This window comes from Stylophora pistillata, chromosome 3 (genome assembly GCF_964205215.1).
Source record: "Stylophora pistillata chromosome 3, jaStyPist1.2, whole genome shotgun sequence".
Taxonomy (NCBI): domain Eukaryota; kingdom Metazoa; phylum Cnidaria; class Anthozoa; order Scleractinia; family Pocilloporidae; genus Stylophora; species Stylophora pistillata.
In genome coordinates this window covers 38,772,186-38,785,675 of record NC_142521.1, presented here as the reverse complement: position 1 = coordinate 38,785,675, position 13,490 = coordinate 38,772,186, and the positions used below count along the sequence as shown (strand labels likewise).

The following is a 13,490-nucleotide window of genomic DNA, read 5'->3' as shown; positions in this document are numbered from 1 at the left end:
GGGCTGCTAAAATGCCGGAGGAAAACTGAAAATATTGGTAATAAAACTGCTGCTGAACGTTTCTTCGAGCACGTAAACCAGTCCTGATCAAATAATTTAATTCGCCGTGGACTTTTTTCGTGTACCCTGCGTACTGGTACGTGTCACAGCGTTTTGCAGTTTACTGCCACTCAGTGCCTCCCCAAAATAACTGATTAATTAGGCTGGGTTCCAACCTGGGCCTTAACAGCAAAGTTATTCAACCCATTACTGTCCATTATTGCCACTGTCAGGTCCAGGATTAAAATCAGACCTGTATCATCTTTGAGGTTGTCGATGCAAGTCCTCGCTTTCGAAGACCGTGCTGTAGATCCTGAATGGTTCCAACTCAGGATGTCTGAAACAATGGCCTGATAGTCAGAGCTGTCGTTCTTCGACTCAAGTTGTCGCTAACCTAGGAGTAATACAGAGTGGCAGCGAGGTTCTTGGACGGCGCATTTTACATGTTATGGACCAACGTATTTTTAAGAAAAATATTTCAATAGTCCTTATCGTTTTATGCTCCTTGTACAAACTTTCAATAAATACAGAAAAACGTCTTTACTATGTGGCAAGGTAGTCTTGAGATAAATTGGAGCGTTCTGATTGGTTCATCACTTGTTTCCAAGAAAGCTGTAATAAGCCGTGAATTTTTTTTCGCAAAAAACTGGCAAATTCAAATTAAACAAGTTTGGTGCGAGTGTTTGGGCCGACTAGCGGCCGAATGAGCGAATTGCGAACAGGTATTGATTACGTCACGTGGGTCAGTAGCACATGGTAGTGGTTTAAGTGTAGTTTCGTGGGGGACCGTAAATGCTATGCTTGTTGCAGTTTTGTTTTTTCCCTACCGTTGATTGCACAGAAAATGTAAGTATCAGGTTTATAATTTCCTATTACCCCGATCAGTTGTTAATTCAAGTTTTTCTTTCGTTCTGTTTTAACCATAGGCGTAGACAATTCAAGACAACACAAAATGTCACAAATGGTGGAAATGTTTGTACTTGGAGGTTGTCGGGTCCGAGGTTGTCAACAATCACGAGATGATCTTTATTAAAGCGTTTATATTATTCTACAATTACGCTTCAAAAAATCTCTCTGCAAATTGTCCCCAACAGCGAGTGCCTTACTTGCGTACCTCGGGACAATATTCCTCAGGGCGGCCCTCACGCTCAGTGAAAAAGAGGTTTCTATTGGTTATTGAATGGATTACAGATACAGTTTAGCTTTTGTGTTTCGATTCTTTCCATGTGTTTCAGTTTTAGAATATTTCTTTACATACAAATTTGTCGAACCTGAAGAGCAAATATCAAGGAGAGAATGAGCAGGTTTGTGACAAAATTTACAGCTTTTAATTAATTATTATGGTAACGTCACTTACATGAGATCAACGAACGCTATACTGGGTTTTCAAGGCTCAAAGCGTCGGTATAAACTTTCAATGAAAAAAAAAAAAACTTTATTTCAAGTGGATTGACATTTGCACCTACACTACATGCGGAATGGCTTGAAACATTTACCTTGACACGCCCCAAAATTTTTTATTCACAGTATGGTTTAAATGTTTCCCTCTCTCTCATTTTATCCATCCTGTTCTATCAATCATTTCAGACTTTTAATTCAATGTTTCATCTAAATGCCATAAGCTATAGCCTTGTGTGGCGTTTGCATAACGATTTATCTGTAACAGACTGCTAAGCAAAATATTCGCAATTCCTTGTATAAAGGGTTGTATGTTTGCTGGTCTGAATTGCCACATTCTGTGGCCAACGTCCAAGCCCGCAACTGTTTCCTAAAACGATGGCTCATGAGTTATTTGAGATACGGAGGAAGAGAGGAAGGTACCACCCACACATTCCTTGCCCCCTTCTGAAACCATCTATCATTTGAGGTGCTTAGATATGACAAAAGATGTCACTAATGACCCAACCAGACTTGACCTTTGTGACCCGCCCACAAACTTCCTGCATCAAACTGTAGATAGGAATCACTCGATAGAAAAAATCATCCATCGTTCTGTCGCACCTTGCACCGCAGCTCGTTGACGTATAACTGATGAAGACCTTTTCTTGACCAATAGGAAAAATGCATAAAAATTCTCCGGTTCAATTTTTGAAGGCATTTTTGAAGGCAGTTTTGAATTTCTTGAAGGCATTTTTGAAGGCAGTTTTGAAGGCAAGTAGATGATTTGGAATAGTGGCTGATCAACCAAGTTCCACGATCTCTCTCTTTCTTATTCTCATCTCTTCCTCAAATTTTCTTTCTCATAATTCCCTTTGGAAAAACGGTTTTTTTGTAGTTACGTGACGACCTATTAGCGAAATGGAGTATATTTCATGTAGCGCAGAGATACGAGTTTCATTCTTAAGAACTGTTGGTATCTCCGTGAACGACGTGTAATGCTCTGTTGGGTGCATAATTTCTGAGATAGTCAAATGAAAACCTCTCAACGTGACAAAATCATTTTCAAGAATACCTATTCGACGCAACCATTACCCCTGCGATCATGACTACTCCCAAAGACAAGATAAAACACTTTCTTCTACCCCAAACATAAGCGCGTATCGTTCTTAAGTACCGAAGTCTTGCCAAAATAATAAAGGTTATGAGAGGCTTTCGAAATATTCATCCTTCATGGCCAAAAAAAAATGTTTCATAAGGTTTGTACCTTTCATGGATGCATGCCGATTGTTTTTCTTTAGTTTTGTATTTCGTCATGAAACATTTTACTTTGAAATCGTTCGCACTTTGTAATAACGCTTCGTTATGTTTTTTTCTTTAGAAAACAGAAAAAATTGATGCTCATTCTTCCGATAAGCATTCAAATATATATGTGTTCAATATTTCGTTTCCTTTCATCTCCTTTATTCACACTTGAATAACACTTGATTGCCGGCCGTTGATTCGATTGTTCTGTTTGTGTTCATACGACAAAATAAACTAATATTTCAAAAAAACTGGTAGCCCAGAATTGCATGAGGCATATTTCCTTCCTTTCACTTTGGGGGTGAAATAGAGATGAACAATCTGTCGTTGGATGATAGATTGCACCTAAAAAAATGAACGCATTAAAATTACCTCGGTATCAAGAAACATAGAGACCAGGTTGGATGTGTTCAGAGATATTACTCTTTTATAGATTTAATAGGGGACATTTGAAAAGTTTTCGTTTTTTTTTTAAATATTTCACTAAAGTTAGGGAGAAATAAAACCTTAAATAAAATATCATTTAGGTAAGACTTCAAGAAACTCTGTTTTGAGTGGGCAATTATTTCGCAATCAATATTGATCTGTCATATTTATGAACCGTCAATAAACGCTCCGCAGTTTCTATTTTACTTGCCATCTATATGAAGATTTCTGGTCAATATTTTCTTTATCAGCTTAAATCAAAAGTTTCCAACGATGAACAAGTGAAGGATGAGCTTGTTTTAAGATAAAACTGTTTAAATGCACAGAAACCAAGTTTCAATATTTCCGTGAATTTGAATAAACATTGCACTGTCGGTTGTCCAAGGAGACATGGAAGCGTTGTCACACTTCCCCGCCAAACCATGGCAAACAGTTGACATTTGATATTGAAATACAATACGGTAATGATGCTATTAATATTTCTGCCAGTCATAGCGCTGCTTAACCGGTCGATATTGTTTTCTTTGTAAATCACGTAATCTGATTGGCTGCTCACGACTGGAAATTTACAATCGCGCCAAGATCGAGCGGGTGGCTAAAAACGAACCACTCACGACAGCTGTGTGTGTCTAAGTGACGATTCACTCGAATAATTACTCTACCGCAAAACGCGAAGCCTGTAAGTAAGAGGGAAAAAAAATATGACTTACCAAGGTTTGAAATAACACAGATATTCCGCGATAAGGCGTTTCACGCAGAGAATTTTAAAGGCTCTTATGGAATAATCTTGCGTTATGGCTGACTTAGAGGATGTGATACCCCGCGACTTGTTTGGTACGGTAGACTTGGATGGAAGCGGGTATATCGACCGAGAGGAATTAGCCGCAGTCTGCGACTTGGACGCTCACGATTTAGCGGAAGTCTTTGATAGACTTGATGCAGACAAGGATGGAAGAATAAGCATCGAGGAATTCTCGGAAAATTTCAAAAAGTTCAAGTCTGTGGTGACGGGAGTGAAAAGGAGAAAATCTGACCGATCTTCATCTGTTGATGTGGACTACGAGGACCTGACAGATCGACTGGGAGAGCAGTTTAGTCTACTAAGTGGGTAAGTGAATTCTTCATAGAAAATCGTGAAGAGGCTTGCCAGGGCCTGAGAAGGAGAAGTTGCGTTAACTTACGTTATTGCCAGAAAGAAATACATACACCCAGAAATCAACCCGGCGTTCACGCATGATTGATTTTTTTTTTTATTTTACCAACTGTATTTCTGTATTATCCAGTTAAAACTCCGCTAATTACAAATAGTATCGAGTACAAATCGTTTAATTTCAGCATCAAGCCACGCTTCGAATAACAGTGACAACCTTTCGACAATATCTATGTGAAGGTTTTGATTCGACTCGCGTGCAGATACAACCATTAGCTGAGCATCCACTTAAGACCTAAAAGAGTAACTTGAGGATTTCTCTTGGAGATATCCAGTTCTCAAGGTGGAGTAAAACACACGACTCATTAATTCTTTCGAAAATTCGACAAGAAGTCATGAAGAAATGCTGCTTAATACTAGGCAAAAAGTGAGCAATTCATAAACGATTTATCTTTGATATTGCTAGTTTACCTTGTGCCGTAAAGCAAAACAGTCTCAATTACAAAATTACGAAAAATTCACGTGATTTTGTTGTAAGGATGGTAGTCCTTTGCTGTTCTTTTACAACAAAAATACACCACAGTTTGTACGCAGGTGAGTTTTATGGCAATTATCACAACCTTTCTAACCCATGCTTGAAGTGCTTCTTCACTTCTAATTTGCAGAATGTATCAAATCTGGATATATTAACTTGCTTTCATAATGTCAGTAAGGGTCAAATCAGGTCGGATATAACATACATGCTCACAAAAACGAATATCCACTGAATCTGTCAACAACGTTTTCCACAAATTGTTTTCGACAAAACAAATATAATACTATCGTTTAAAAGCAACGCCGTCTAGTCGCTTCCAATTTTACTTTGACACAATTTATGTCATAAGTTTAGTTAATCTTCTCTGTGCCAGAGAGCCAGGGATGTTTTCTAACAGAGAATACCTTAATCTTTTTACAAAATGGATAACACTCACGCACAACGAATTTCATGGCCAAAAAATGTGACCACTAAAATATCAGTGCAGGATATCACGTCCTACAAAATCAAATTTTGGGACGGCTGTGGCCCTACTGAAACACATCTGGGATTTCGCTTTAATTCGAGAAAAGAGATTCTAACAAAATTTAAAAAAAAAGAAAATAACGATGCTACAAATCGCTCTGAATCTTGATCGCAAATGGTACACATATCTTACATTGTAGAAAACGTGAAAGGTCTGGAAATTGTGTTTTATTTTTAGCTCTCACATTATCTGTGTCGAAAGTATTTATTATTCATGCTCTCTTCCCAGAAAAAGCAAACATTATTCAAATGAAGTTTGACCAATTTCACTCGGTTTCTGTATTTGATATTATTGGACAAATCTCCCTCGCTCTGCTGTTCCTTTTTTTCCTCGAGGCTTTATTTCGATGCTCGAGTTTCTTTGAAGTTATCGTAATATTTAAGGCAAACCAGCAAATACTAACTCTCCTTTCAATCTCTTTCCCTCCATATTATTTGTGAATCATCAGTATGGATGTTTTCCCGACAGTTTCGTAGCGTGGAAACAGATTGAAAAATTCAACTCGACTAAAAATCGCTGATATTCCGCATTTCTTCGCCGCTGGAAGAGTTCCCACTAACTTCATGTCTCCGTGAAATTATTCAAACTAAACTATTTCCATTAAAATGTCAATGCAAAAATCAAATCGATACTCAAGTTTGGTTTCTAAGAAAACGCTCTATTTTGGAAAGAATGTGAAAAGCTAAGGGCAATTCTTGAGCACAGCTAGGAGGTAAAAACTGCATGGGGCGGTGTTAGTTCAACAAAATTTGGTTTTCCCAGTTTTAGCCCGTTTTGTTTTCTTTCAGTTTATGCACAGTAAACGCTTGTTTTTCCTTATACCAAATGCGTCCCTAACTCATTTATACCTCTTGGTCTGGCATAAGTTAACAACTTGAACAATAAATCATCAAATCATCGGACACCTTTGGGTTAAAATGCAGCTTAATCTGCAATTTTTATTGCCAAGGTCATCTTAATTCTCTATCTTCATCCTAAATGAAACTTAAATTTCTCTCTGTCACTTTAAGTTTTAATTTACAAAAATCATTTAACTGGATACATGCTCTTTTCAAAAATAAACCGGCGGTTTACATGCAAAAAATGCTGATTACAAAGTGTTACAATAATCAAAATCAGCGTCTGAAACAGATATACGCCAAACGATCAAAGTGAATTTATCTTGCAGAACCGAGCCACTTTAAAAATTAAAATTTTCCTTTTTTTTTTCTCTGCGAGACAAATGAAAACAAAGTTCATATAGCGTCAATTTTTCATATTATTAAAAAAGTACTCTTGACGAAAAATTGATGCGTAATTGTCACGCTGCAGCTTTCGCTAAGGCAAGATCTTTACTATATTATACTATATTCAGGATAGTGTCTCTTCAAAAATTTACACTTTAAGTTAAGGAGCAATTCTGGCCAAAAAAAAAAAGACCCCCCAAAAAAGGAATTGTACCAGTTTAGCACTGGAGTCTTGAATTCAATAATTCATCTCAGCAGGTGCCTACCACTTAAATGATCACAAATGACACAACGCCGCCTGTTAGCAAACACACAATTAAAAAAGGCAAAGTTAGTTTGTTTTCTAAAAAAAAAAAACGTCAAAGTCGGACGGTCTTTTAGTTGCACATTGGGCAGCTGGTTACTGGGAGTTTTTACACGATAAACATAATCATTCTTTTCTTGCTATAAATTTAAGATTTTAAATTAAAGAAACACCCGTTGACACAAGTGTAGATCCCTGCCTTTTTATCCATGATCAGTGGTAATGTCCTAGCCCTTTACAACATCAGTATCTATATTCTCAATATGTTTCCTTAAGTACTGACAAGAAAAATTCGTTTATCAATCGAAGCTTCATAGGTTGGTGATCACTTCCTCTATTTTCATGATGCTAATAAATGATTCAGCGGTATAACAGTTAGGAGAAATTAGATTCTGGTCACTCTTCGTGTTTAAAAGCTTTAAACACGGGTGCTCTTGGCGCGCTTGATAAGTTGGAATGAGAAAATTTCTCGCTCTGTGAAAGAGTTGTTTAAAATTAAAACATAGCGCTAAACTTGTTCATTTTGAAATCAGATAATATAGATATAAACGTGTTATTGGTAATGTCGCTTCAGATTAGACTTTTTGACTGAATTTCCGTTTCGTTCAAATCATATTTTTCGTCGCGATCAATACACAATTGATTAGCCTGCCTCTTACATCGCAAGATAAACTTTTGAAACACCCATCTTAAATGAAAACAGAATAGCTCTACGGCCCATTAGATTACCGGGACCTTCGAGAAACGGACCCCTGACCCGTATCGTTCGTCAGACCGCGCTTAGACACTGTAAGAGGCTTATTTTGTTCAAATGTTTTTACTGCAAACTCTCTCCTTAAGTACAACTTCAACTCTCAAAATGAAGAATTACGTATCACAGCGATGTTCGTGTAACTGACGATCCTCCGTCATTGCTTATTTCGTCAATGAGGTATTATTCATTGCTGAGTCAAAACTGACCCGTGGCGTAGAACTGAAGTTATAGAACCAAACAAATTTCAAAAGCTTAAAAGCCAATCACTTTTTCTATTGTCTACTACTTCCATGGAAGGTTTTCATCACTTATTCTCAAAACACCGTGACAGGGGGTTATGACTTCTCTTTACAAAAGAACTCACTCTTGGAACCTGAAGACGAGTGTAATGTTTCTTTTATCTATTCGCTTAAATTTTTCAGCCGAATGATGAACAATGTTGAGTGGACGTACTGAATTATATTTCTGCAGACGGTTTAACTTGATTGAGGCCAAATTTAGTTTAAAATCGAAAACACTTGACCCTGTGGATAGTTCGTGATTGGCAAGTTTAAAAATACTTTGTCAATTCGTATTTTAAGACCGGAAAGGAAATTGTTAACCTTCCAAAGTAAGATCTCACAATTATATGGACACACACATCATGTATAGCGTAAAGTCACATTCAACTTCTCTTAGCGGAACTCAGTTACGCTGAAGTGTTACTGGAAAGTATTTTTGCTGAATTAATGCTATTGTAACTGGGCAGCTATGAGAGCTATTTATTTTTTCACTTAAAAAACGAAACATTCCCTTTTTCCATTCCGATATAGTTTGGCATAAAACTCGGAAAATAGCTCAGGTTCTCTAGATTTGGTTAGCATTATCGCAATACCAGTTATGAATTCTGCAAAAGGTGTCCTCCGTAAATAACGATATTGTGAGAGAAGTAAATAGCTACGAATGATTTTTAACTAAGGACTGACCAATTTTCTCCCGGTGTTACACAACTTTTAAAAGCAATTACAGTCGAACATTCCAACAGGTATTAACTAGCTTGGGACAAAACACATCCCGCCACAGCCCGCCAAAAGTTACCCAGCTTATCCGACAAGATTACCCAGCTGATCCGACAAGATTCCTTTCATAATACTGTGATATTGTTCCTGCTGAGATGAAACCATAAACTGCAGCTAAGAAACTCACGAGAAACGCGATTATGCGAATTTTTTCTCCTACAGAATGCGGAAATTGCGTCTGAACTAAAGTGCTACTGCGTTAATTTACCCCTTAACCTCCTAATTTTAGCTAAGGTTTTGAATGGTCAACTTCAGTAATTCAATATCGATAATTATTATAATGCATTATTTTCTGCGATCATTCACCCTAATTTTGACAGCGATTTAGCGCACCACTGCTCAAATAATCAATTTTTATCACCGGCAAAACAGAATTCACCGGCAACTTTCAGTCGTCATTAAGAAACACCCAATTACACAGATGATTTGTTCGAACACAATACGTGGCTTAGGGAAATGTGCCGCTAAATTGGCGCAAAAGCGTTCAACTATATGTTCGCTCAGTACAGATTAGCCTATTTCGTCGACTTAACAGGTCCGTTATCGCTATAACCTGACGTAATTTGCCACATATGAGGTTAGTAGTGGGTGTTCATTGACGTTTGCGTCTTCAAGCATCCTTGACTCTCGTGACTATACATTCGACGGTGTCCTCTTCATAATTGCTTTGTCTGCGCTGTTGTAATTAGCAGCCAACCTGTTGCATATTTATTCTTATGCAAAAATGTCTACGCATCGTTTTAGGAAAAAAAAAATTTCATCCACGACGCCTTTAGCCGAAAGCGACCAACGTATATCTTACGGTTTGATTCAAGATTTTTTTTCAACAATGAAGTAAAATGGATTCAGAAGTAAATGACGATATTGAGCACACCGTCAAAGACATTTTTAGATCTTGGGACTTAAACAAGAGCGGCTTCATCGAGAAGCCTGAACTAGCATGTTGTTGCGCGGAGTTGAATTTGACAAAGCAAGAAATCGAAGATTTGTTCAATGAGCTTGATGTGGACAAAGACAACAAGATTAGTTTACTGGATTTTTCCAAAGGTTTCAAACGTGTTTGCTCGTTGTTCGAGGCGGATGTTGAGGAACTTTCTATCGCGGAGAAAGAGAGAAAAAAGTTCGACAAACTGCTCGACGCATTAGGAGTCAGGGAGCTCTTATCAGGGTAAATATTGGTTATTATCTCCAGCTTTGGTTCTCTAAACGATTATCAGTAAAAGCAATATTTTAATCGTTGCTATGTCTTAAAGATGTCTCGGTAAAACAATGTACGTGCGGGAAGCACAAACAAGGAAACGTTTGGATGACTGGGTTTTATAGCGCGCAATCAAAACATGTGTCAAAAGTTAATTTTTAACCTAAAGCTGCTGTTCATGTTCTTCCTCGTTCTTGAAGCTTGTGCGACTGTACTCTGGTATTCCGTAACATTTTAGATATAGATCTTGTTCTTCTATGGAATAGATCCAGATGATATTTGAGCAATCATTAATGAGGTATATGAAGTCACGTTTGTTGTTAACATACTCGACTGTCTTGCTACAAAGAAATATTCCAAAGTCGCTACCGATATCACTTCGCATGAAAGTAAATGTTTCATAAGCCTAACCTTAAAGACGTGAATATTGGGAATTTGATAAAGAATTCGGTACATTAGGAGAAAGATCGAGTTTTAAATTGATATTTTCGAAGTATTCAAAATAATTTACGCGAAATTAAGCATGAGAGAACACGATTAGCATTCGACTCCTCGCAAAGTGACTCGGTAGGAAGTTTGGGTTCTAGGTTGTAATATTACGCATCGTTGGTAAGGATTAAAGGAGAATTTTCGCTCAATAACAGGTAATCGAAAGACTATCTGCACAATGTCTTTATGTATATTAAGTCTCACAGGCATTTCTAACACTATACTAATGGCGGTGATATTAGTTCGCGGTAGCTGCATGGAACCTTCATGGCTAGTCTTGGCGACTATCCGACAACATACATGTTTTTAATCGTTTTATGGCGAACAAAGCGTGCTCTTAAGTCAACAAATTCGATTTTTATAACTTTGCTATTATCAAAGATTTAAGTTCTTTTGGAAGTATTTATTTACATATTTGTTATTTCGAACCTAAACTGTAAAACAATTCCATTGGTCAATTTATTGTGTTGCGTAACTCAAGAGCAGTTACATGACACATTTCTATTGTCTGAAGATAATATTTTTTATAACTCTAAAAATCATCGGAGAGTTCACTCACCTTATTGTGAAGTAAAAGTCCATTGACCACTGCACCTGTCGCTTTGCTTTGCCGCCATTTTGTTATTTATTTCTTGTAAAATAACTGCTGACCAGTTATGGACCTCACCTTGATATTGCAAAGACAAGAGACCTAACTTCCGAGATCTGACTATCGATCAATTCTCCCCTCTGACTGCTACGCATTTCCTTGTACATTAGTTACCAGAATCTGGCGTTAGATCAAGGTAACAGCTACAACCTAATAAGTTTTAGTATTCTCATTACCTGGATAATGTAGGTGATTTTTTTTTTATTTTTTATAATTTCAAAAAACCCAATTGACCTGATTATACATACAATTTGACTGGTTCCTACTTATTTATTGGAAGACATTCATGTATATTGCTACACCACTAACGAAATTTTGGCTTTTTTCATACAAAACTAGTAGATTCTATGTTACCCTGGGTCTATACAGTAGAGATCACACAACTCATCCAAAAAGTGGCAGAACATCAGTTACTTACCCAGTTACTTACCTCATGTACTGCGTTTTTGTTCTTACCCCATTTTGATGTCCTCTATGGTCTACATGTATTACTCAACAGATGGGCTGCAACATGGAATCTATTTTTCAAACTGATCAACCTTCTTTTGTCCTGGCCCCACTTCATGGAATAATTATGTGTGTATGTACATTGTAGAATAAAAAGGTACAACTGAACCTGGTGATTAAAATGCTGGAAAATCGATTAATATTAAAGGGTGCTAATCATAGGAAATGCTTGATAAAGGCTACTGACTAATGATGCAATTTTTGTAAACAGATTAAGCAAAGTATAATGTTTATATGCTTGCACAAACAGGTTTAAACTGATTTGAATGGATAGTAAATAGTTTCACGGTTTGATTGGAAAAGTGTTAGTGTCTGTTTTCCCAATGAGGGTCACAAATAATAATTAGTGTAAATAAATTGATTTATATTTGATTTTTATTCATTACCTTTAACTAGATTTTTATCTGAAGTAAAAAACAATTAGTCTTTATCTTTATTATGGTGTAATAGCCTGTCTTATTTTTCTCCAGCCAAGAGTATGTGTCTGATTTGTTTCACTGCCTTCATAACTCAAGTGAATCACCGCAACTCATAGCTTTGCTGGAGAGTTTTCTGTTCAGTGTTGTTAGGGATGTCAAACATTATTCCTCTGAGAATCAACGGCTGGAGGAGGCCCTCAAGAGGTATGGCAGATTGTAATTTTTTTTTTCTAGTTTTGGCCTCAAAGTTCACAAACCCATTCTAGTGTTGTGTAAACAATGTTGTACAGGCAGGTTTTGGTATTGTAACTTAAAAGTTATGCTTTCTCCAAGTTTCTTGTTTTGCCCTACTTTTTTTTTCTACCACCAACCTTGGTGAACTAATGAGAGCTATTTTTGATGTGGCCATTTTTTCTTGTTGAATGGAAATGGGACTGGCTTGATAGACCACTCAAGACGTCAAATGTTGTTTAAGATTACACTCTTATCCATCAAGTAATGAAGTCTATGCTTAACCTTCCAGAACATGTGAAAAGCACTCAGAGCATATGGATCAACTTGATAATGAGCTTGAACAACAGATGCAAAGACTTGAATCACGCATCAGAAAGGAGGTTAGACAACTAATTATACACAGAAATATTCACTGGTGCAACTGATATGACCAATTTATTGACTTGCGAGAACGATATTTAAATATCAATTGTTTTTTTTTTTCTGTTCTTTATTTTTAATGAATACATAACTATAAGATGAAGTAACATGGTCCAGTAGTCAGCAAACTGTTAATTAAAAAGAAATATACTTTAAACCTAGTCACTTAAAGTTAGTTTCTTGGTATTGTGAATAAAGCTGTGAATTTAGGTTTTGATTAAATTGATCTTTGTATGCTTTTATCCTCAGGTGACGTCTAAATTTTGCCAATCAATTTCTTAAAATTATTTTCCAGGAAAAAAGCAAACAAGAAAGGTCTAACTTGGATATTGTCTGGCAACTGGAAAATAAAAATAAAGAGATACAAACGTTAACAGCAAGAGTACAAAAGGTATACACATGAAATGACCACCAACTGGTTTAGCTGATCATTTAAAATACACTATGAAAATATGATACTGAGGAGTTCATTTATGTTGCAACATGCCTTTGCATATTACATTAGCACGCTTACTATGGTTATTCCCTCGATGGAACCGTCTTTGTTTGTACTACAATTACACACAGTTGGGGCCTAAAAAAGAATTATTCATAGTGTGTGTGAGTGCAAAGTTATGATGTTGAGTTGCTGAATGTACCTCTCCTTTAAAGACGAAGGCATACTATAAAAGGAGCCTTAGGGTCCCACTGGACCATTTGTCAATCAACCGTCATGTGATGTAGAACTCTTAGAGTCAAGTCAGCTTGAGCTACAGCTACTCCAAAGCCGTGAACAGGGGACACATTCCTCAAAATTGTTTTATGTCTTCATCACAATACAAGAATTTTTGAGATTTGTATTTCCTTTCTCCAATGGAAGCTGTCTCTATTTGTG

At 36.8% G+C, this 13,490-nt stretch overlaps 3 protein-coding genes across 10 annotated transcripts in view; 2 read left to right on the top strand and 1 right to left on the bottom strand.

The window, feature by feature from the left end:
• LOC111331464 (nodal homolog 3-B) overlaps window positions 1-10,983 on the bottom strand; it is a 26,696-nt gene extending 15,713 nt beyond the window's left edge. Inside the window, exon 1 of the mRNA XM_022936586.2 lies at window positions 10,947-10,983. The gene's annotated coding sequence lies outside the window, so the exon portion shown is untranslated. The remainder of the gene's footprint in view (window positions 1-10,946) is intronic.
• Window positions 3,632-4,259, top strand: LOC148736034 (ras and EF-hand domain-containing protein-like). The gene has a single exon (XM_088754500.1). It carries the CDS (start codon window positions 3,942-3,944, stop codon window positions 4,257-4,259), a length of 318 nt encoding a protein of 105 aa, XP_088610626.1. The 5' UTR covers window positions 3,632-3,941.
• The window catches only part of LOC111331428 (ras and EF-hand domain-containing protein), a 20,275-nt gene continuing 15,824 nt past the window's right edge, over window positions 9,040-13,490 (top strand). For 2 of the 8 annotated variants that reach the window (XM_022936534.2, XM_022936532.2), the window contains exons 1-4: window positions 9,308-9,868; window positions 12,014-12,166; window positions 12,486-12,576; window positions 12,912-13,007. In XM_022936534.2, coding sequence (XP_022792269.2) covers window positions 9,540-9,868; window positions 12,014-12,166; window positions 12,486-12,576; window positions 12,912-13,007 — 669 coding nt within the window. In that variant the 5' untranslated portion in view covers window positions 9,308-9,539. Of the gene's footprint in view, window positions 9,278-9,307; window positions 9,869-9,938; window positions 10,197-11,029; window positions 11,173-12,013; window positions 12,167-12,485; window positions 12,577-12,911; window positions 13,008-13,490 lie in introns of those variants that run through there. The other 6 variants (XM_022936533.2, XM_088754491.1, XM_022936536.2 and 3 more) reach the window with 6 other exon arrangements.